This window comes from Macaca nemestrina, chromosome 3 (genome assembly GCF_043159975.1).
Source record: "Macaca nemestrina isolate mMacNem1 chromosome 3, mMacNem.hap1, whole genome shotgun sequence".
Lineage (NCBI taxonomy): Eukaryota > Metazoa > Chordata > Mammalia > Primates > Cercopithecidae > Macaca > Macaca nemestrina.
In genome coordinates this window covers 166,587,772-166,612,869 of record NC_092127.1, presented here as the reverse complement: position 1 = coordinate 166,612,869, position 25,098 = coordinate 166,587,772, and the positions used below count along the sequence as shown (strand labels likewise).

The window sequence follows — 25,098 nt, the reverse complement described above, 5'->3', positions numbered from 1 at the left end:
TTTTCCATTGCTAAAATGTGTGCACTGTTATGAAAATTTAACATAGTGTTTTTTTTTTATATGAGTCATTCAGCTGGCTAGTTACATTTATTTTAAAACTTCGGTTTTTGGGGTTTTTTGTGCAGGATTTTTTTAATTTCCTCCAAAGGATTTTCCAATTCTAAGTCTGCCCTACAGTTAAGACAAAGATTATATATGGTGAACCATTGTCATCTAGAAGGGACCACTGTCATCTAGAAAAAATAGTCGAATGACATGACCCAGCCTTAACATTCAGAGTCAATTTCTGGTCCAGGTACACTAAACGGTCTGCCAGTGAGCCTAAGCCTCTTACAAAGAGTGAGGTAATCAAGATGATTATAATGCCCAACCTATATTAATGTAATTATCCACTACAACACAAACAAATTATCTCTAAAACTCAGTTACACTTCACAGATCTTATTTTGCTCATAAAATCACTGGCCTCACCCACATCACCCACACCCTAAACTTCATATCATCCAACATGACACATAATAATTTAGGCACAATCACCCCTAGTCCATCTCCACTGTACCCCACCCCACTCCACCACACAGAACGTCAGACTCACTGGGCAGCATAAACTCACGCACATTTGCAAATAAACTATTTTAAAACTTTAGCCCTCACCACCTTTCTTGCTGTTGTGTTTGGTTCTTTCTAGTTTAAATAGTTCCATTCTTATGACTGTTTCTTGAACAATTCCTAGATGAGGAATAAATATTCCATGTGACTAAGAGATGTGAAGAAATGATAAATACTTTTTCTGACCTTTCAAAAGGTAACATAATGAGGAAATGAGACATACAGAAACAAATTCCCCCAAAAATGTGGAAATAGGATTAAACTCTTAATAAGTTTGCCTTTAAATGGCCAGGTGTGTAACAGAGACAAAAATCACATTTACAAAAGATTTCTGATATAGAGATAGATTATGAAAAGACCTCTAGACTGAACAGATTTTAGATAGGTGAAGGGGAGAATGAAAGGTACTGAAAGACAGAGTGAAGACACAGATTGAGCAGAGATTGAGAAATGCTGTTGCATGTTTAGGGAAAACGGGGGACATTGGTATGAGAGTGGAGACAGTATTACCTGGGGAGATGAGTTTACATAGATGGTTTAGAATCAAATCAGAGCACACTTTGGTTGACGTGCAAGATGTTTAACTGAGTGTGATGAGTGATGGGTGCATTTTTGGAATAAAAGATTACCATATTAAAATTTTGCAGATTGTTTTAGTAACATTCGAGGAGGAAGAAAAGTAATAATTGAGATGTGAGGAAGGGGAAGGGGACAAAAGCCAAGCATTAAGATTACTGAATCCATTAAAAGCAGGGAGGATGATGGTGGTTATAGCAGCAGAGAAGTGGCTGGAATGAGGTAAATACAGAATAAAACCCCACTGGGGCAAAATATTCCTGGAGTGATAAGCAGTACATGTCACAATCTCCAATTTCTTTTTTTTTATTCTTAGGTTAGTTCAGATTTCACTGTATCCAATATGTGCTTGAGAGTGAAAATTATATTAGTTTCTATTGTAATCTATCTCCATTTCACCTTGAGAAAAATTACCCAAATGGATTGAGTTACTTCCTTTCACAAAAAAAAAAAAAAAAAAAAAATACAACCTGAAATTTGGTGAAAGATGGTGCTGCTTGAATTTATGTGAATTTACTTTCTCTCTTTTAGAAAAACCAAACTTTAAAAAATCACTAGTAAAACAGCAATAGCAAGAAGGAGTATGTTTGAGGGTGGGAGGTGTAAATTCATGGCAGACACCTTTGTCTCCTAGCTCAAATCTACTCTAGGAAAAAAAAAAAAAAAAAAAAAAAAAAAAAAAAAAAAAAAAAAAAAAAAAAACCACTCCCAGATGTGTTATTTCTCATGCCAGTTATGAATTCATTTGTCAGTAGATGAAATCTTAGTGTTGCAGTTCGTCCGCTCTCTCTTTCTTTCTTTCTTTCTTTCTTTCTTTCTTTCTTTTTCTTTCTCTCTCTCTCTCTCTTCCTTTCTTTCATGAATTTCTATCTTTGATTACTAAATGTAATTCTTCTCATGACCTGGGGAGAAAACAAAGCAGAACTTCCTCACAAAGACAATACTTCCCCACTCAATATGAAAGGTTTTTTTTTTTTTTTCCTCTCTCTCTCTCTCTTTGTAAATTTAGGTGTGCTTCATTTCATAACCAAAAGCCAGATATCTAATGAACTAAACTGGATAATAGAGACTTTCTTCCACCACACAAGCCTCTCATTTTTCTAGATAATGATAAGAAATTGTGGAAGCTGTCATGGGACTTGACTAAGTAGAAACTACCAGTTGTGTATTGGCTAAGTAAAAAGATTAATCTTCCCCTCAAGCTAATTTCTGATAATTAACCAAAATATGTGGGAGTGCCAAGACGAATTAAGCACGTAAGGTAGTATTTTATAGCCTCCTTTGGAAAGGATATCCCTTCCCACTATTCTTTATCACCTGGCCCAATTCAGCAGTTTTAAATAAGCATTCAAAAGTGCTGGAGTTTCACCCTTTTAATGAGGTTTTGAGAGGGCTATCTTAAAGGACACAGGGTGGCCGGCGGGGGCAGGGGAATGAGACTAAAGGCAAGCTAGGAGAAATTAATAACAACTGCAAAAGAGAAAGGCCTTTTATTTAGTTGGCTTGCATTTCTCTCATAGACTTTCTCACTGTTTTTAGCCTAAGTTAGGACCTAGGGTTACATCTGTCTGGAAAAAACCATTAGAGCAAGGAGATAATTGTATTGTAGTTCTCTGACTTGTGACTGTTTCAGACTGTGGAGCTGCCAGCAGAGATTTCAGGAGGAGACAGTCCCCCTGAGGAGGAGAGAGACAAAGCAGTATGTTACAAACCCATCAAATTCATCCAGTCCTTCCCTTTCAGTGTGTGTGTGTGTGTGTGTGTGTGTGTGTGTGTTGAATCTCCTACCAAAAACTTAAACCCAGGAAGGTTTAAGTTTCAATGAACATTAATTTGTCTCCAACCAACTATAGTGTGTTTTATGAAAAGCCATGAAAAATATTCTGAGAGGACACATCATTCTGGAAAGTTCTAAATATGAGTAATAGTGTATCTCCAAAACCATCAGAATCATTTTTCTCCTTCATGACTAATATAATACAGGCTCCTACTTCACACGAGCAAAATCATTATTGCACAAGAATACTTTTACTCATACATGCTCCGTGTTTTCTGTATCTTAGAAAGACTACCAAATTTTCAATTTTCAGCAGACACATTCCAGAGATAATATTATCTGGCCCATCTGTTTTATGGTTTTAAGGTACTTCTATTTTGTAAAGCAAGGTGTTAGTCTTTCCAATTTTACTTGTTTACTTGTTACATTTATTTACTTATCTAGTCTTTCATTTTTAGCCCTTGACCATATTCTATACTCTGACAGCAGCTTCAAATTGGTTTACTTTGTATATTACAAGAATAGTAAAAATAAAATAAAATAAAATAAAATAAAATAAAATAAAATAAAATAAAATATACCCTTGGTCCTGAAAGTTCAATTATTTTAAAATGTAATAATGCCTACCCTGTGTGAATGTTAAAGCTGGCCTTGTCTTACTCACATATCCCTTTGAGTGTATTAAACCAAATAAGAATGTCAAACTTTCCCAAGCAGCCTTTGGTCTCTAACCACAACCCTTAACAGCATTTCCATTATGTCCTTCAATCCTTTCAGCTCTAGTAAATCCCTGCTTCCTCAGGTGAGCATTTGCCTTACTTTGAAAGAATCTGCAGCCCTCATAATGTGGTTGTTCATAAATGCCATCACTTCACAATTATGATTTCCCTGGTTACAAAATGCAAATCAAAACATCAGTGGACTTTAATATCTGATACAGGCTTGGTTTTTAATAACTCTAGGAGGTTTTATATCGACTTTCAATATAAAATTCTTCTTTTTTTTTTTTTTTTTTTTTTTTTTTTTGAGACAGTTTCCCTCTTGTTGCCCAGGCTGGAGTGCAATGGCGCGATCTTGGTTCATCACAAACTCTGCCTCCCGGGTTCAAGTGATTCTCCTCCCTCAGCCTCCTGAGTAGCTGGGATTACAGGCATGCGCCACCACACTCGGCTAATTTTTTATTTTTAGTAGAGATGGGGTTTCTCCATGTTGGTCAGGCTGGTCTTGAATTCCCAGCCTCTGGTGATCCGCCCACCTCGGCCTCCCAAAGTGCTGGAATTACAGGCGTGAGCCACTGCGCCTGGCCATAAAATACTTCCTCTTCTTTTGTTTTTTTTTTTTTTGAGACGGAGTCTCGTCCTCTCACCCATGCTGGAGTGCAGTGGCTTGATCTTGGCTCACTGCAACCCCCGCCTCCCTGGTTCAAAGGATTCTCCTGTCTCAGTCTCTAAAGTAGCTGGAATTACAGGCATCTGCCACCACGCCCAGCTAATTTTTGTATTTTTAGTAGAGATGGGGTGTTGCCATGTTGACCAGGCTGGTCTCAAATTCTTGACCTCGTGATTCGCCCACCTCGGCCTCCCAAAGTGCTGGGATTACAGAGGTGAGCCACCACACCTAGCCCATAAAATTCTTAAAGAAAAGCCAGTAAATACAATAATATGGGAAACATGTTTGGTTGCCATTGACAAAGTCTTGTTGACTATTTTTATCTCATTCTTGACAGGATTTAGAACAAAATTCATGGTTAAACAAGAGTAAACAATTATGCCACTTAATTTTTCAGATTAATAAGTAAAAATTATTTTATTTCATTAAAAATAATCAGTATCTTATCAGGAAAGTGGGTAATTATTAAATATTTACCCAGTTGAGTGTCATAAGTAATAGCAAGTCATTTAAATCTATGTTGTGCTTGCCTGTAAATAGTTGTTTCCATTGAAAATATATAGCATTAGGAGACATATACCTAATGTAAATGATGAGTTAATGGGTGCAGTACACCAACATGGCACATGTATACATATGTAACAAACCTGCACGTTGTGCGCATGTACCCTAGAACTTAAAGGATAATAAAAAAGAAAAAAGACCAAAAGACAAAAAAAGAAAATATACGGTTATTTTAATACATGGGTGGATTTTAATTTTGAAGACTTTAATCCACATTAAACATAAAATATTGATAAATAAGTAGGCATTTATCGTATCTTTCTTTAAAAGCCTTCTATATACAATAGATATGAGAAACAATACTTAGCTTAATTTTCTTTATTGCAAGAATTAGAACTAGTATCTATATAGGTAGCCCTAGGTTATTTTCTCTGGGTCAGTTTTATAGTAGAGTAAAATCTTGACACTCCATTACAATTGTCATTTTAATAAAAACTATAATTAGAAGCCCTTATCCCTGGTTTCTTCTTTTTCCTGACCTATTTCCCCAGATAATTTGGCCCATTGCTGTCTGTGGAGTGCTCCAGAAAACATCTTATAAATGAATTGGTACTGATTAGCAGGCTTTTTGATGTCAGGACAGGACCAACCTCAGTCATCAATGGAAGACTTTCTTCAGGAGGCAAAATAAGATTTTTCTTCTTTCTTCTTTCCCTTTTCTCCTTTTGTTTTTCTTCCTTGCCTCCCATCTCTAGGAGGAAATATGACTTGTATTTCAGCCAAATTTGGAATATGGTGGTACATTAAAAAAATTTCACCAAGTGTACATTTTCATGCACTAGACTATTCTCAGAAATTGTCTACCTGAGTTTCACTTTGGCGCTCATATTATTCATTTTGTCCTTTCCTCTTCATAGTGCGAGTCATGGAGGTTTTGTGTAGGTTTGTGACTCTTTATTATGCAGCCTAAGTCCACAACTTTTCCCCTTCCCTAGTCCTCTGAGGATCTCTGGAGTGACATATGATCAAGTTCTTTTAATGTTTTAAGAATTCTGAACAATTGTATTTTCCCATGCTGGCCATTTTGAAATGAAAATCATCTGGTATTAAAATAACATGGTGGAGAGCGTTGCATATATAGTGACTGAGAGATGCATGCTCCTTAGCTTCATATAAATCTAAAACTTTTCAGCTGGTTATTTTTCTTCCATACTCAGAATTTTCTTTGATGTTTGGCCGTATTTCATAAGTATCACTCAAAATTTGTTGCAGTGAACTAAATATTATATGTATGGCCCAATTAATAGAGGAACATCCTGTTAAAAATCTGAGTTCATTGAATCCTGACTCCCTTATCTTAAGATTACATAAGAATACATCTCATAAATGAATCGGTACTGATTAATATCCAGGATAAATGGTTTTTTCAGTCCTGCCTCTTCCTCCAGAATGCTGGGTTTGACCTTGGAGAACAAATCTTCCCTTTCTGATCCTTAATTTCCTCATCTGAAAAATCATGATTATGTAAGTCACTATTTTCTAAACATTATTTCCACACTGAAATTCCACTTTAAAAATTATTTAAAGCCTCAAAAAGGAGAAGCTTAACATCCTGTTTAATAGCCCATACAGCCTTAGTATCAAAAGAAAGTAAACATGCTTTTATATGATAATATTTTTATATTGGGAAGTACTGTGATTTGGTGAGAAAGTTTAGATTTGGTTCAAATGTGCATATGTTTAAATTTTTTTCTTAGCTATGTGATCTCAGGCAAGTTTTAAACTTTCTGAGCTTTGATTTTATAATTTGCAAGAAAAAATATTGCAATGATAATATTTTAAAAGTTGTTATGACTTTTAAAACATCTACACCATTATCTGACAATATTTGGCATTCAATAAGTGTTTTTTCTCTTCCTAATACAATATACTTCTTTTGTTTTAGTAATATCTGTAATAAAATATATCAATTCCTAACTAATGTACTACATGTAAGTAACTGTTGAAAATTCAAGATATTTATAAAATAAGGAGATGATAATGAAAAGTCCATCTTGAAGGGGATGAGAGAAATTAATTTTTATGACCGGGCGAGGTGGCTCACACCTGTAATCTCAGCACTTTGGGAGGCCAAGGCGGGTGAACCACGAAGTCAGGAGATCGAGACCATCTTGGCTAACATGGTGAAACCCCCTCTCTACTAAAAATACAAAAAATTATCCGGGCATGGTGGCGGGCGCCTGTAGTCCCAGCTGCTCGGGAGGTTGAGGCAGGAGAATGGCGTAAACCCGGGAGGCGGAGCTTGTGGTGAGTCGAGATCGCGCCACTGCACTCCAGCCTGGGAGACAGAGCGAGACTCCGTCTCAAAAAACAAACAAACAAAAAAGAAATTAATTATTATTTCTGGATATTAATAAAAAGAGTTTTATTCTTAAACAAAACCACAAAGAAACCACGTGTAATATTTAGAACTCTTCAAGTTAATGACAATTTTCATTGGTGAGAAAAGATTAGTGAGGCATCAGATGGCTGAATGAGTGATCCTTAAAAAAAATTGGGAGGCCGAGGCGGGCAGATCACGAGGTCGGGAGATTGAGACCATCCTGACTCACACCGTGAAACTCTGTCTCTACTAAAAGTATAAAAAATTAGCCCGACGTGGTAGCGGGCACCTGTAGTCCCAGCTAGTTGGGAGGCTGAGGCAGGAGAATGGTGTGAACCCGGGAGGCGGAGCTTGCAGTGAGCCGAGATGGCGCCACTGCACTCCAGCCTGGGCGACAGAGTGAGACTCCGTCTCAAAAAAGGAAAAAAGAAAAAGAAAAAGAAAAAAAAAAAAATTTGGTACTACCTGAAATTGAAGCTGAAGCTTTGACTGATAATTTGTTTAATCCTTTTGTCAAATAAGGAAATAGTAAAGATGAGAATAGACAATGAGATGATCAGTATTACAAATATCAATTCTGATAGGTTCTCCCAGCCATAGACCAAAAGTGGTTCGACTTTTGCAATATAATCTGATAATAGAAAACGTATTTTCTTCTGTGTCATACCAGGAATTTTTGCACTCTCAAACATCGCTCTACTGACATGCATAATACGGCAAGCACTATCATATGATCTGGAATGCCAGTCTTTATTTTATTCTCACTGTCTAATAGTGTTACTTATCATTTCACTTAGATGTGTTTTGATTTCCAATTAAATTCAAAGGCTTTGAAGTCAGGGACTATATCATTACTATTTTGTATCTCTCCCACCTGGTCACAAGCATGTGTAAAATGAATAAATTCTTATTGAACCTGATTTTTCAATAGTAAATGCACATTCCATGCACTGCTTAATATTACCTAGTAGCAAGTTTTTGTCCACAGCTATCTGATATTGTTTATTGTCCTCTTCACTAATGTGGCATCCCATTCCCCACCCCGACACTATGGTGGGACATAGCAATAAAAAAGAATTTTTGTCACAGCGTTTTTAACAGTTTCAACACCTGTACCCTAGGTGCTTTCCCTTTGTTATACTGTTAGACTAGCAACGTTAACAATTTTACGGAATGAGGAGCCTTCTGATTTCTTTGTTGCTTTATATATAAGATTAAGATGCTTCTTGCTTTAAGACAGAATGTCAATATTCACTTTACATATTACAAATCTCACATAAAACAATTAGGCATAAAAGTATTCAACATGACTACACTGGAGCTTTCTGGTAACAAAACACACATTTTTCTAAATATAAGACTAATAATTTAAAGTCATAATAATCTGAAATATGCTACATCATTATCAAAACTAAGATGGTACAAGTAATATAAGTTGTTTTTTGTCTGTTTCTTGATTTTTTTTTTTTTTTTTTTTTTTATGAAGCACATATTTAGCTACTGGGGAAAAACATGGGATTTCCTTCCGTGATTAACAAAATTTAGTCTAGGCAACGGATACTGACAGACATAAAATGAAGCTGAACATGAGCATTAAGAATTATTTCTAACTCCATTGTTCATATTGTGTTTTCTCCAATTGATCCTCAAGAGAATAAAACACAAGTCTTGCAAAGAAACATCGAGTATCATACCCACTCAAATATATATGATTCATTCATTGTTGAGTGAGGAAAAAAATCAAAGCCTGCTAATACCTACATTTGAAACTATTTCTGTCTTTCTAAAGGTTATCCAATTTTTAAACAATTGTTAAATTTTTAAAAGTGGGATCAATTTTCATTAATTTCTATGGACTAAATAGAAATTTCTATCACAATTTGAATTTACCTATGAATCTCTTTAGCTATTTATTTAGTAATTTTTATTTTTTTGAGACAGAGTCTTGCTCTGTCACCCAGACTGGAATGCAGTGGCACAATCTCAGCTACTGCAACCTCCGCCTCCTGGGTTCAAGTGATTCTCCTGCCTCAGCCTCCCAAGTAGCTGCGACTACAGATGCGTGCCACCACACCCAGCTAATTTTTGCATTTTTAGTAGAGACGGAAGTTTCACCATGTTGGCCAGGTTGGTCTCAAACGCCTGACCTCGTGATCCACCTGCCTTGGCCTCAAAAAGTGCTGGGATTACAGGCATGAGTCACCGCGCCTGGCCCATTTATTTATTTTCAATCATGAATGTTTAAAAGAAAAATAGAGCTTCAGTGTTTGGGACTAATTAACACTCCCCCCATTCCTTTCTTTCCTTGTTATTTGTAGATTATTATTAATGTCATCATCAACAATAAAGATCAATAATCTATTTGTGAAGCATTTTAAAGCCACCAGAAAGCGTTGTATCACTTGAAGGCTTTATTAAGTTTATTGACAGTAGATTATTGTTGGCAACCATATTTCATATTTGGATGCCAAGATTTATGACAGATTTAGGTACAAAGGAAATGAATTTGATGGGTAGCACATGAAGCTTTGAGCTGCATGAAAAAATATCATGATTTTTCATATTACCGTCTCACATTGAACTATCTGGTGCCTTGCAGCCCAAGGTTGAAGCAAATATTTTATTAGAAATCAAATCAATTTTAGACAATAAAAAGCTCATATTCTACCAGCGAATAAAATACAAGCTCTTCAAAGAATCCTTTTTAAATTAATAGAATATATCAGTTTATGTATTATAATACAGCTTCCAAGAATAATAAAAGATTCATTTTTCACTGTCCTTAACCTTCTTACTTAATGTGAAGTCTTCTCATGCCAGTGTCAATCTGATATGAAAATGCTTTCTGTTGTATATCACTGAATTTTTCTTTTTTAAAAAGTGCTACTCTCATTTACATTTTGCCCACTAAAATGATAGTCAGAGTTCATATATTTTACACTTTAGAATGCCATTCACCATTGTTGGTGGCCTCTGTTCTATTTCTATTGGTACATGAACTCTTTGTTAGAAGAGAATTGCAAGTAAACAGATAGGAGGAAGAAGTTCAAGAGTTCTGTTGTACCATAGATATGACCGTAGTTAATAACAATGTATTGTGCTCTTGAAAATCACTAAGAGAGAAGATTTAAAGTGTTCTTACCACACAAAACACGATTTTTTTTATGTGGGAAAATGTATATGGGATCATGTATATGATTAATTATCTCAATCGAGCCATTCTACTATGTGTACGTATTTCAAAGCATCTTGCACATGAAAAATATATAATTATTGTGGATTTAAAATTTCAATTAATTTTGTAAAGGAGAGAATCATACAGGAGCAGTGTGCAAAAGGGAGTGTGAAGAGAAAAAGAGAAATTAGGAGGAGGCTTTCTCTAGCCCCATTGTCTCTTTCATGTTAATCTCTCCTTGAGGAGTCTTCACAAGCATTTTCAACCAGTTCTCTCACTTTCAACTTCTCTCCCAGTTTCTGCTTATTTCTCTTCCTTATCCCACTTTTCCTGGCTCATACACTTATGCCCTATTTGTATTTTCTCAAGAAAACTTTCACCACTTTCTCTCCCATAGGAGGTGGAATTGTGGTACCATCCAAGCATGTCACCAAGGTTTGGCTTGATCTTCCCAACAGGGCTGTCATCTCCCTCAGACTCCTAATTTGGGAATCCCTTTTTATATTTCCTCCTTTTCAAAATAATTAGCAAAACAACTCTTAACCCATTGTGCAATACATATGACCTGCTGCACTATATATAAAATGCTATTATGAAGGACATCAGACTTGTGTGTGTGTGTGTGTGTGTTTTTTTTTTTTTTTCCAGTTACTTTACTGACCTCACCACATTTAACTGTAGCTGCATCCACTCTTTCCCTGGTGTGATCTCTTCTACTCTCCCTCACATATCCAGAACAGGAAGAACACTTAAATCTACTTCTGATAGCACCTAGAGAGAGTACTGCAGAGTTGCGGAGGAATGTAGGCATTTTCTGTGACACTGATTTTAGCGAGAATTAAAAATTTAAAGAAACATATTTCATTTTTTAAAGCATTAAACATTAATTTCAGGTGGGCTCTGACAGCCACATAACATAATCTGTCTGCAAAATCAAGTTTATCATATAGGTAAGTAATTGACAACATGCCTCTACTCTTGTCTGGACATCACCTGACCTGCCTTTTGTTAGGATCAAGGAAGTAGGTAGCTGCAGAGGGCATCTTTCATAGCTTAACTTTGGTCTCTGACTGCTTCCACCTAACACCATATTGGAGTTACATTGGCCAAATCATTTGAAAAGAATATTATCTAAGTAATCATACATACACATTTATGAGTAGATATAAATCTGTGTCTACATCTATAAGTGTATTTTTATCTTCATCTATCTAATCTAAAATTTAGTTTTCTTTTTAATGGGAAAAAAGTAGCAATTTGATTTTAAACTATAATTACTATGAGCCAAAGGATTTCTGATATTATTTGGACAAAGATGAAAATCAGTCTCTAAAAACTTGAGTGGAGGACTAGCTCGTTTTAAAGTCACTGAAGGGGTCAGCATCTAACTTTCAAATCAACTTTGCCATTTGTTTAATAAAAAGTTAACTTTAACTTAGGGAATTTCAAAGAAAAAGCTATTTCAAATTCAGAAAAAGAGCATACTTATACATTTGTATGATCATTCATAGCTTTATTTTTCATCCAACTTTATTTCAAATAGTGTTGGAGGGATTTCTTAACCCCTAAAATGTTAACATATTTTTGTTTCTAAAAGTATATGGCTTAGTACAAATCAAGTGGCCATAATCAGTATGCATTTCTTGTAGAATGCATACTACAAACATAAGTGACATTTTGAAATATTTTAATTGCATGTTCAGAAGTGCTAGTGGATATGCCAAAGTGAGAATAAGATCCTGAAACTAACTAATGTGGCTTCATTTATCAAGAGCACTAGAGCTGTTATAAATACTAATAATAGCATTGTAACAGTATATTTCCATTTGTCTGTTGATACTCGCTGGGTACTGTCATAGTGCTCCACACCACTGAGTAGAAGAAAGGCTTTGTGTGGATTTCACAAAAAGCATTCCACATTTCTCTGTAGTAAATTCTGAGACCTTTTTACTGACACCTCTTGATCTGACATTAGTATCCCTAGTGCTAAGATTGATTGATTTCGAGAAACAACTGTGTTCATGTTCACAGAGTTGCAGGATTAAGGAAATTAGTAAAACACATTCCAAATTCAAACATACTAATTGATAAAAATATGTAAAATAGAAAAAAAATGCCTTGCTATTCTTTGGGGGAGGTAAAAATGAGCCCAGAGGAGGGGTTCACACACAAAGGTTAGTTTCCATATAAAATCTTGCCCCGTAACTAGAGACTGCTGAAACAGAAAAGACTTCAAAGTGGCACTCTTGGATAAAGGCCTGGCCTTCCTTTCTTATCCTTAAATATTTGATAATCTTTGTCAGCAGAGTGTTTGTTTGACGCTTATTGTGAGAACATATGGAAAGAGCAATGGATTAGGAAGCCTATATTTGGTCTTGAATCTTCTGTTCCTTGGGAACGTTTTCTCCCAGCCAATTTTACTTCTCAGGTCTTTAGTTTCTTCACACATAAACATAAGGAAGTTGGACTCACTGACAGTATAGTTCTTTACAATTAACTCTAAAGACTGTGATTATGTGATCATTACTGTAAGATGACTGGTGCCCCAAAGAAAGAGTAAAACTTAAGGTTTAGAATTGTATGCAGGAGCAAATTGCCTGCCAATATGTAATTCCAAAAATTTGTGTGTCCTTGTGAGTCACCTCTAAAGGCAGCCAATTTGCCACTTCTACGACAATGAAATTTCTGGTTAAATATAGAAGAGACCATGGGCAATAAAGGTAATTCCAGTAGAATGTGGCAAAAGGAAGATTAAATAAAACGTTTATTTTAGAGAAAGAAAGCCAGCCATATATGACCATAAACATGTGTAATGAGAAATGTCCCTGAAACTTTAGCTACATTTGTTTTCTGGGGCAAAAGGCTGGAATAGTAATACTATTAAAAAAAAGAAGGGGACATTTGTGCACTCTTTTATATTTCATCTTTTTGTTGTTGTTGTTGTTGTTGTTGTTGTTGTTGTTTTGGACAGAGTCTTGCTCTGTCGCCCAGGCTGAAGTGCAGTGACGTGATCTCTGCTCACTGCAACCTCCGCCTCCTGGGTTCAAGTGATTTTCCTACTTCAGCCTCCCAAGTAGCTGGGATTACAGGTGCCTGCCACCACACCCAGCTAATTTTCATCTTTTTAGTAGAGATGGAGTTTCACCATGTTGGCCAGGCTGGTCTAGAACTCGTGAACTAAAGTGATCCCCCGACTTTGGCCTCCCAAAGTGCTGGGATTACAGGCATGAGCCACCATGCTCGGCCCTTGTATTTCATCATGCTTAGAAACTTCATTTGTCTTTGTTTGGAGTCAGAAGATCTACTAATTATTTATTAGATTTATATTTCAGTTCCTTTATGGGAAGCATTATAGATTATTACCTTCATTTTTTCAACAAATATTATTCCAGGCTAGGTTGATTATAGAACAGGCCTTGAGTTCAGATATTTTAACATCCAGTAAAATGGAAAGAAGATGGCTTAAGAAAGAGAATGACTTGGGTTTTAGTGGTGACTATGCAGTCAACTTACTAATTTTGTGATCTTGGATAATTTATTTAACCTTTTTGACTTTAAGTATTCGAGTTTGAAAAATCAGCAAAATTTCTTACCTCCTGAGCTGTGGCAGAGTGAAATGAAAACATTTGTATGAAGCATGTAGCATAGCACTTATCATAAAGTAGATGCCCATCAATACGTAGTTGATTTACCTTCAACTGACTCATCTTACCTTTGAAATAAGCACATTTCTCAATTTTTGAAATTTTAAACCTATGATTTCATCCTTGCTTTGCAGAAGGATGTATGACCCTGAGTAAACCATTGTCTTTTGGGGCTGCAGTGTTAATCTGCAAAAAGAAGCGTTTGAGCTAGATAATGTTAAATATTCCATTGTCTTTTCATTACATTTTATCTCTTTTGGTTTATTTATATTTAAAAGAACAACAATAACAACAAAATAAATGCACTACCATCCTCTGGCCTTGTAACCACCACGACATGTTATACCCGAGACTATCATAATTATTGTGACTTTTTAAATTCAAAGCTTAGTCTTTTGTAAGAATCACCTTGAAAAGTAGGATCTTTTTTACCTGAAATAGTTAAAAGACTTGAGATGGGTATTTTCAATTCTTTCTAGACCCAAGAAAAATTAATCCACGTACGGAATTCTTCTTTAAAAGTTGAAATTTTCCTTCTAGTATTGAGTCTGAGATATCTAACTTACAGTTTCTTTTGGCCTGCAATTGATTTCTCCTTGCCTGTTAAATGATAACTACTGATTACATTAATATTCAGATCGGTCCTTTCTTCCCAAGAGGTCATTTTTAGTCTTAAAAAAAAAAAAAATTAGTCTATTTTCTCCTGAGAATAGAATTATTATTTCCCATGAAGATGCTTTGTAGCTATAAGTGCCTTTCTTAAACGCACATAGAAAAGCAAAACAACAAACAAGCAAGGTAAAAACCCACCTATTTCTACATGAGCATAAAATGATTCACTATTATATAGATATTGTAGCAAATCTGAAAAGTCAAACCAGTGAGAGATGTGTAGATAATCCTGGTTTCACCTCCTCCCACCAAGAAAAAAGTCTAATGACCTTATAATATCACTATGAATAAATGACTGAACAATGACAAAGGTGATCTTTGCACAATTTGATTTTTCTTATCTGAAATTTAAAACTGTTCTAATATAATTAGAATCCATTTGAAAATGTCTTTATCGTCCAGGCATGCTGGCTCACGCTTGTAATCCCAGCACTTCAGGAGGCTGAGGCGGGCGGATCACGAGGTCAAGAGATCGAGACCATCTTGGTCAACATGGTGACACCCCGTCTCTACTAAAAATACAAAAAATAGCCGGGCATGGTGGTGGGTGCCTGTAGTCCCAGCTACTTGGGTGGCCGAGGCAGAAGAATCGCTTGAACCCGGGAGGCAGAGCTTGCAGTGAGCAGAGATCACACCACTGCACTCCAGTCTGGGTGACAGAGCGAGACTCTCTCTCAAAAAAAATAAAAAAAAATAAAAAAAGGAAAAAAAGAAAATATCTTTATCTTTGTGCATAACATTCTACAATACACTGTGACATTTTATACCTACATGGAAATCACAGTATTCATTGATCGTAAATTAGAGAAATTGGCCCTTTTTCTTTTTCTTTTTTTTTTTTTGAGACGGAGTCTCGCTCTGTCGCCCAGCCTGGAGTGCGGTGGCGCGATCTCGACTCACTGCAAGCTCCGCCTCCCGGTTCGCGCCATTCTCCTGCCTCAGCCTCCCGAGTAGCTGGGACTACAGGCGCCCGCCACCATGCCCGGCTAATTTTTTTTTTTTTTGTATTTTTAGTAGAGACGGGGTTTCACCGTGTTAGCCAGGATGGTCTTGATCTCCTGACCTCGTGATCCACCCGCCTCGGCCTCCCAAAGTGCTGGGATTACAGGTGTGAGCCACCAAGCCCAACCGAAATTGGCCCTTTTTCTAGTCCATTCCTTTAAGATTTTATGATAAGAAAGCTAATACATATTATTCTTCTATAGTACTCCAAAGTTTTCTTAAAATCAAACAAACAACAACAAAAACAAAACTTAATCCAAGTATATCATGCAGTTAATTTACAGATCACCTAATAACAAGGTTAGGAAAAAGTAATAATTCATATCTATTTTATACCAGGTTTTTACTTGAAAATCTTTTTTTTTTTTTTCTTATTTACCCATTCCTAGTATGTCTTTTTTTAAAGGATACCCAGCTACTGCCTCAAAAGCTTCTAAGTACAGATGTCAAGTTGGCTCCATGAACCTCCTTTAATAGCTATAAAATGAGATGGATATTATTCATAGTATCTCTGGGAAGTTTTGCCATTAGTAATTCTTGAATTATTTTACATAATTTTAAATCATGAAAATGAGTTATAAAATAGTATTTTTTCTCCCCTGTATTCTCAGCTTCTCAGATGGCTGAGGCAGGAGGAATGCTTGAATCCAGAAGTTCTAGTCCAGTCTGGGGAACATAGTGAGAACTTATCTCTGAAAAAAATCAGTTTTCTTTTTTCTAGGTACCTATATAGAATTAAAATAAATGTGAATACATTTATTTCTTATATATTTTTGGAAATATTTTGAGACATAATAATACCATAAGAATATTTTTAAATATTAGTTGGAATGTGAAACAACAAAATAAAATATTGGTGCATAGTCATACTAATGAAACCTAAGAAATGCTTTTCTTATTAGGGCAATTTAGGAGTGTGCACCAAGGAGGAAAGAACGCTATAAGTATATTAAGGGATATTTAGTTTCTAGGGAGGATATTGTACCACACATGGTGGTCACTCACCAGGTCACTGTCAAGATGAGACTGAGCTAAGGCAGTAATATAAATTATTTTAAAGGCCAGATTTGCATCTGCAAAAACATGCTATTCCCTAGAAAGCACACAGACATGAGTTGCATAAAAATACTCATTTATAAAAATTGTGTGTTTTATTCAGTTTGGCCATCCGAATCACCATATGAGAAAGGAATATTAAAACATTAGACATTGTGGTAGGCAGATAGAAACTGCACGATAGTACCATGTGATAAAAAATGAGGGATGCATACTGTAGAAAACACATTATTTTGGCATGTTTCTGCCCGCAACTCTATCAACTCCATTACATTTTTCTATGTGATGAATTACTGAGAATAATTAGACTCAGAATATTGTAATATGTTAGTTAGATAGATGGGTAGACAGAATTGTCACCTACATACTCTTAGTTATAAACAGTTGTAAACACTATAGTATGAATTAAACAGAATTCTCAGTTTATGAGAAGCCCAACATTTTCCATATGCACTGTCATATTCCATTTTTTTCTAATATTCATATTTCATTAGCATTTAGTACACAGGCCTTGGGTTTGTTGAAAAAGAAATATAAATATATTCAATTTCTATATTTGTGAACTATTTATCATTTAAGTTATCATCAAGGCCTAGTTAGTTTTGTTTAAGACACTAAATCCATTTAAATCCCACCTCTTTTACTTTTGATATGCAAATATTTTTACTTTGATGTTGTAGCAATACACATTGAAGTTTGCAACATGAACTGCTAATGCTAATTTGATTACTTCTGTATTAGTGTTTAGTGTTACAAAAATAACAAGAGATTATTTTTTAAATGAAACTGGGAATGGAAGAACTCTTTCTCTGCGGGCCCTCTGCAATGATGGTAGTATTAATGCATGTACGTTAATGCCTGACGATTCTCATAGAATAATGAATGTGATTTTGAAGGCAAATCTTTCAAGATTTTTAGAAAAACTGACAGCTTGATTTCTCTTTTTTAATTGAGAGTTCATCCAAAAGTCCTCACCTTACTTTTCAACAGATCAGAGACTTCAAATATACTTAAAATATTTATTGTAGATGATTTAGACCACAATTTATTTTTAGCATTAAAAATGTTTTATGCGAAGCCAAGGTGCCTGAATTTGTGAATGCAAAACTTTGTGGATAGAAGTGAATCACAGTGGTTGTTGTCGTTTTTTAAAGAAACTTGTTTCTTACATTATTTGATTTATTTGATAAAGTCGAAGAGATTTCTCATGATCTGTCACAACAAGAATGGTGTAAATATCTGATTGCAAAACAAGCTAAGATAGGTGCACCTAAAACCTGTTGAAAAACAATTTTCTCTCTCTCTTTAAATAGTACTTATGAATGGTATCTCTCCAAATATATACATCTCACTAATATGTATAAATATATAATCTGTACCATATCCCAGTGATGGAGCTGCAGTAATATCTGCCACCTGTAGTGTGCCTGCAGCATGCATGTTGCTTGTCTGTTTCTTGATGAAATGTCTGTGTAGTGTCTGTAATTTGCATTATGCCTGAAAGTATCTATGCTCATTAACCTTTTACAGGTGCCGCACCATTCCAAGGAACTGCAGGTACTAAAATAATGGGCAGTACTTACAAAGTAGAAGCACAGAACCCTTGTGAGCTCTAACCTCTCCTTTTGCCTACCTTTAGGCAATGTTTTGGAGGTCGCTGGTCTAACACTCAATGAGTTAGAGATTCATGACCAAGCTAAGGAAGTGAAACAAAGGAGTAGCTAATGATTGATTAGGGGTTATGTTGTATATTTCCAACATAGCGCTGATTATCTGACACCATTCCCCACCAAAAAAATGTATAAATTTCAGTGAAAAGAGAGAGGGAGAGAGATTGATAAATATCAATGAATCATTACTTTATATACCAAATTGTCAAAAGTTTTGCCTCAAACTATGTCTAGAAAAATGTGTTAGAATTTATTCACATGGTACTGACTTTTCAAAGGGTTCCTGGTAATATATGTGGTACCTGGAAATAGAATACAGAAGTTAATCAGATTAGAATGTTGACAAATACAGACTAATAAACTGAAGGACTATATACAGCATTTATTACACTAATAAATATTGAGTTCTATTTGGCAAATTCTCTTTATGATTATAGTATAATTTTTATATAATGTAGTCAAATAAGAGCAAGCATTCAGCATTATTCTACATTTTTCTTTACAAAATTTAAAAATCTTGTGCCTAAAGAGGAAAAAAAGCATGCAATGATAGCCTCAAGGAAGTTGAACAATGTGCATACATCTGTCTATGTACCTATCTACATATGTATGTATGCACACTATACAGACACACACTATAGATACACAATATGTATAGAATATATACACTATAAAAATGTTTCCAGCATGATAGCAACTTGAGTGATAGAGAATTCTCTTCCAGAATGCTACTTACTATGATTTTGTGTTAATATATGTCAATTCCATGTGTGACAGAAAAAGAAAGAATTCTTACCCTTTCTATCCTGTGCTTTTGTTTTCTTTTTCAAAATAGTCACTTTGGTTTACGGATGTGTTCTTTTATATATGGTACAATGTTTAAGAAGAATATAAATCAATCTACCTTGGGTAAACACTTATTAAATAGCTATGAAATAGGCTTTGGCAAACCACTCCTATAATCCCACAGACTTGCTAGAGTTAGGGAATACTATTGTGATTATGAAAATCATTAATGCTATTAAAAATATGAATGTCAATGATATTCGCCTTTATCATTGAAACCGTTTGCAAGAGCTAAAAGTGGGCACAGCATTATATGATCCCACTTCTGCTTCATGGCCTCACAATCCAAATTGCCATCTTGCTCAACTTCCCATTTTTAAAATGCAAACTTTTTTATAAGTCATTTGTGCATAATGGGAATAATAATAACCCATCTTTTTTATAGTAGATCTAAAATAAGTATCTATAATTCTTTACATATGTAATGAAAGAAAACTGAGGTCAGGTATAGTAAGGAAGAGAGGTATTCCAGTTTCTTCACTTTAGAAAAGGGGATTCTATAGATGTAAATGCTCACTGCTTTGTTCATTTCTTCATCTATTTTTCACGCTACGCTGTGTTCTTTCCATCTAGATGTTATGTTTTTCAAACAGCCATCTCTTTTTAAAACTCGTTCTCTTCCAATATAATCTGGAAGCACTCAAGACCCAAGTCACCACGGAAATGTTGTGAGTTTTAAAATGATGCCTGCTACATTATGCCATTGGCTGGACCTTACTCTTCACCCCAGAGTCAGAAGGTCCGTTTGTGTTTTGCCAGCTGTCATTTTTACCTAAACGGACAGCTTTCCCACTGGATCCTATGAAAGATAATGTGAAAATGACAAACAGTTCATCTTCCTCCAAGTGCACCGTTGTGAGAGGGAGGAAAGAGGGTAGAGACTAGACAAGAAGAAAAGAGTTAAGGAGGGATATCCCCAGTAAAATTAGCACTTAGCCCTTAGTTTCATTTAGATCAGCACTCTTGAGACTGAGGAACTGATTTTTTAATATTTTATTTAATCTTAATTTCCATTTAAATAGCCACATTTGGCTAGTAGTTATCATATTGCACAGTGCAGATTTAGATCCTCGGGTTCTCATTTAACTTTAAAAGGCAAAGGTTAAATGTTTTTGATTTAGTATTTGAAATTGACACCAAAGAATAAAACTGGTCATCGTTCTTGTGGAGATTCAGTGTTCCTTTTAGTAATTCTAGATTATTTCTCTTGGCTTCCTGTGGTTTTAGCCTCCTCCCTCACAGAAAATAATTAAAATATTGCTTAAAATTAAGATTTATATAAAAAATATATATGTTTATGTGTTAAATGTATATAAGATAGTATTTACATATATATAAACACACATATACACACAATTTTTCTTTATTAGAGGAATTTTGCTAAATATTTGAAAAGACTTCATGCAGTTATTGGGCATGGAACGGTCCTTAAAACTTCTTTTGTGTGGTGAGTAGAGCCTTGTCTTTGAAATCAAACAGATGAATTATCAAGTCCTAGTTCTGTTACTAGGTGAATGACTTTGGGCAAATAACAAGGCCTTCTGAGGCCTCAGTTTCCTTATCAAAAAACAGGGATCATAATGCTTGGTACATGATAGAATTGTATTGAAGATAAATGAACTAGTAATACAAAGCAGGGAGCATTGTGCTTGGCTCACAGGGTTTGTTAAGTAAATATCAGCATGTCACCCAGTCTTATTTTAAATTTTGCATAATGGTCCTATGATGCAACATGTCCTCTAAGGAAACTTTTATTCTTTATGGTGGCTCACAATGGATAATTCCCAATCCGGCTGAATACCAACAGTGCCACTGGGTTGCAGCACTTCTCTGTCCACTGGCCACACAAAGATATGAGACGATCTTACAGGATGCCTCAGCATAACAACAACCTTATACTGTTAGGGGGAAATGATACTAATTTCAAGTGTTTGAGGAATTGTCCCAAAGAAAAAGAAAAAAGTGTAATATAATGATGCTTCCTCTTGAGCTTCTGGTTTTTACTTTTGGTATTGTCAAGCCATGTCCCTGTTGCCTTTCAGATGGGGTTAATTTCTTTACTGCAGCCAAGCTTAGGGAATAGACCTTGTAAATCATCTTATAAATCACAAGAGTCAGCCAAAGGAGAAGGAGCTGATGTTACCAGCAAAGATTGAAAAAATAAAAAGGCAAATACTAAAATACATAAAGTACATATAACAAGCTCTTCACCCCTTGCTCCCAACTACTGTTGTTAATATCAATGCCAAAGGAGTACTACTATCCTAATCTTTTTTTTTTTTTTTTTTTTTTTTTTTTTTTCCTGATGGAATCTTGCTCTATTGCCAAGGCTGGAGTGGAATCTTGCTCTATTGCCAAGGCTGGAGTGCAATGGCATGATCTTGGCTCACTGCAACCTCCGCATCCTAGGTTCAAGTGATTCTCCTGCCTCAGCCTCCTGAGTAGCTGGGATTACAGGTGCCCGCCACCATGCCTGGCTAATTTTTGTATTTTTAGTAGAGACGGGGTTTCACCAGGTTGGCCAGGCTGGTCTGGAACTCCTCACCTCAGGTGATCTGCCGGTATTGCCCTCCCAAAGTGCTGAGCCATTGCGCCCGCCCTGTCCCATTAGTTTTTGACAGACAACCCTCAGAGATCAAACTGCCACTCAGAACTTCTATAGATGTTTCCTTCATCTCACATGTGCTGTGTGTAAAGCTGGGGGAGCCAAGTTATATGCCTCCCTGTGGCTCTTCCAATGCTAGTTTCTGCATTTCCCATGTATGTGGGCCTACATGGGTAGATACTGTGCCTGACAATTTTTTGAAATAAATTGAAGAAGTAAGGTGTTCAAATACTTTCAAGTCTGGTCACGATGCTTTACTTTTCCAAGGTGGTGCCGTGCTCCATACGTCTAATGAAACCATAATCGAGACTGAGTTAAAACATAAACAGAAGGAGCCTTCAAAGTGGCAAGATGCTATGAAAATGATAATGATGATAAATAACATGGTTCATAAAGTGTGATACTTCGTTAATTGTAGGGAAAACCCATTCCTAACGTAAGTATTAGGTAACTGTCAAAAAACAGCGTTGTCATATCAGGGTATTAGATACACTGTCATTTTAGGTTTTGATACTACTTTACGAGAAAAAGTCAACTAAAGTCAGTAAACGGAAAAAAAATGTAGAAGTTTAATTTTTATTATTTTTGTAGGAAAAAAATACTTTAAGAGATTTGAACACCATCTTCAATTTAGATTTTTTTTTTTTTTTGGCTAAATAGTGATAATCCTAAATAAAAAGTCTTAGAGTTGGAACATTCATTCAACTGTAAATTATATGAAGATTGTAATAAATTTTATTTAAAACCTGCAATGCCCACTAAATGTTTAGAAGAGAGAGTGTGTCTGTGTGGGTATACATTCACAGTTCGTAATATCCCCAAAATGTGTAAGTTTGGAGACCAGAAAGAGAAAAAAAAATGCTAAGTTGGTAACTAGTTGAATAGAATATTAACATGGGCAGTGAAAAAGACTGTATTATCAGCTACCATTTTAAAATATCAATACAGTTATTTTATTTAGAAAAATAAGTATAATGGTGTTGTGGGGGGCATCCTACTAACTGCTTAGGTTGGAATAAAAATGTTCAGAAATATTACTGATTCTTATAATAATCAATTATGTATTTTCTCTTTGTTAAATGTCTTTATAAAATTTCATTAAAAATAAATTATGCATTTTGCCTTTATGTAAATTATCTCAAAGTATAAGAAATGGAAAGCTGTAGAATTTAGCTAGCCATTGGAAAGGATGCCCTGAAATACCTGTGTTCTCACCCCAATACTCTGGCTATTTCTGTTCAGTATCTCTGAACTGACACGATGACCCATGACAGCTTTGTTGTACCTATGCTTTGATAAAAATAAGCAGCCATTCAGAAGTAGATGAAAAAAAGCAAAGTCATTCTATCTTCATTTTGTACCACAAAAATTGGAGTCCAAATAGAGTAAGCAGAAACTCAAATTTGAAAAGATAGGTGATAAAAATCAAATTTGTATAGAATTTGAAGATCAGCTTTCTGATATGCCTTTCTGAAGGCGTGGTTGATACGTAAATACTTCATACTTCTACTTAGTCATTTGAAGTTACTTCACATGTTGATACGGTCCTATTAACGTTTAAGTTTCTGTGTTCAGGTTTAGACTATGTATTCAATGTTTTGGCAAAAGTCAAAGTGCATAAACTTTGAAAATGTATAAAAATCACTATCCATTTAAAACAGCTGCAATGCTAAAATTATAGTTTTTAAATATAGGCATATTCAAAACTGTCATCCAACTTGGCTTTTGGGTGATAGATAAAATATCTCTATGTGAAATCGGGACTGTTTAATGTAGCAGTTGCTAGCCAGTCATGACAGTTTAGCAGTTGAAATGTGGCTAGTCAAAATTGAGATGTGCGGTATTACAAACATACCAGATTTAGAAGATTTAGTAGAAACAAAAGGAATATTAAATATCTCATTTATAATTTTTAATTGATCACATAGTGACACAATATTTGGACATATTACATTGAACAAAAGACATTATTAGAATTAATATCATTAAAACATTTTTAAATGTGGCTTAAAGGGCATTTTAAATTATGTTTGTGATTCTTATGTGGGATTTACATTATATTTCTTCTGTTGGTCTACATTGACATAGACAGTTTATACACATAAGGAAAACTGCAATTTAAAGGTGAACCAGGGCTGGGCGCAGTGGCTCACACCTGTATTCCCAGCACTTTGGAGGCTGAGGCGGGAGGATCATGAGGTCAAGAGATCAAGACCATCCTGGCTAACACAGTGAAAACCTGTCTCTACTAAAAATACAGAAAAGTGGCTGGGTGTAGTGGCAGGTGCCTGTAGTCCCAGCTACTCAGGAGGCTGAGGCAGGAGAATGGCGTGAACCCGGGAGGCGGAGCTTGCAGTGAGCAGAAATAGCACCACTGCGCTCCAGCCTGGGCCACTGCACCAGACTCCGTCTCAAAAAAAAAAAAAAAAGATGAACGAGGAAGGGTGTGTTTATTTCCTATTTCTACTGTACACATTAACACAAACTTAGTGGCTTAAAACAGCACATTTATTATGTTACAATTCTGGAGTTCAGAAGTCCAAAGTGTGTCTCACTGGACTAAAATCAAGGTGTCAGGGAGGCTGCGTTTCTTTTGGAGACTCTAGTGGAGAATCCCTTTTCTTGCCTTTTTCAGCTTCTGAAGGCTGCCCTCCCACATTCCTTTGCTAGTGGCCCCATTTTTCTGTCTTCAGAGCCATATTGGGCCTTATACTTCTAACACTGAATCTCTCCAGGGCTCCCTCCCTGCCTCCATCTTCTTGTGCAAGGACCCTTTGATTACATTGAATCCACCAGGATTATCCAGGATAATCTCTGCATTTGAAAGTCAGATTATCAGCCACTTTGATCCTCCACCCCTTGCCATGTAACCTAATGTATTCACAGGTTTCTGGGGTCAGGACATGTACATCTTTGGTGACCATTTTGGTGCCTCTTCAATGTGTATACATATATTTATATTCACATCGAATTAAATATATAAAAATCCATGTATCTTCTATCTCTCTGTCTTGTCTTTGCCCCTTCACAAAACCTTAGTGCCTTTCTTTAGACTTTTTTATTTGCTTCCCTTTTGATACTAATTTTCCTTATCGTCTAACACATGCTGACTATCTCACCCAAATGGCCATAGCCAAAGGTCAACACATGCTGAATGAAAAAACGAAGTTATCCATTTTAATGTGGTCAT

At 35.6% G+C, this 25,098-nt stretch overlaps 1 protein-coding gene across 13 annotated transcripts in view; it reads left to right on the top strand.

Annotated features, from left to right (window-relative positions):
* Window positions 1-25,098, top strand: part of LOC105487786 (protocadherin 7) — a 427,259-nt gene that overhangs the window by 249,015 nt on the left and 153,146 nt on the right. For 2 of the 13 annotated variants that reach the window (XM_071093763.1, XM_011751411.3), the window contains one exon: window positions 18,318-18,344. The exons of the other annotated variants lie outside the window; for them this stretch is intronic. In XM_071093763.1, the coding sequence (XP_070949864.1) occupies window positions 18,318-18,344 (27 nt within the window). The remainder of the gene's footprint in view (window positions 1-18,317; window positions 18,345-25,098) is intronic. 13 annotated transcript variants of the gene reach the window in all.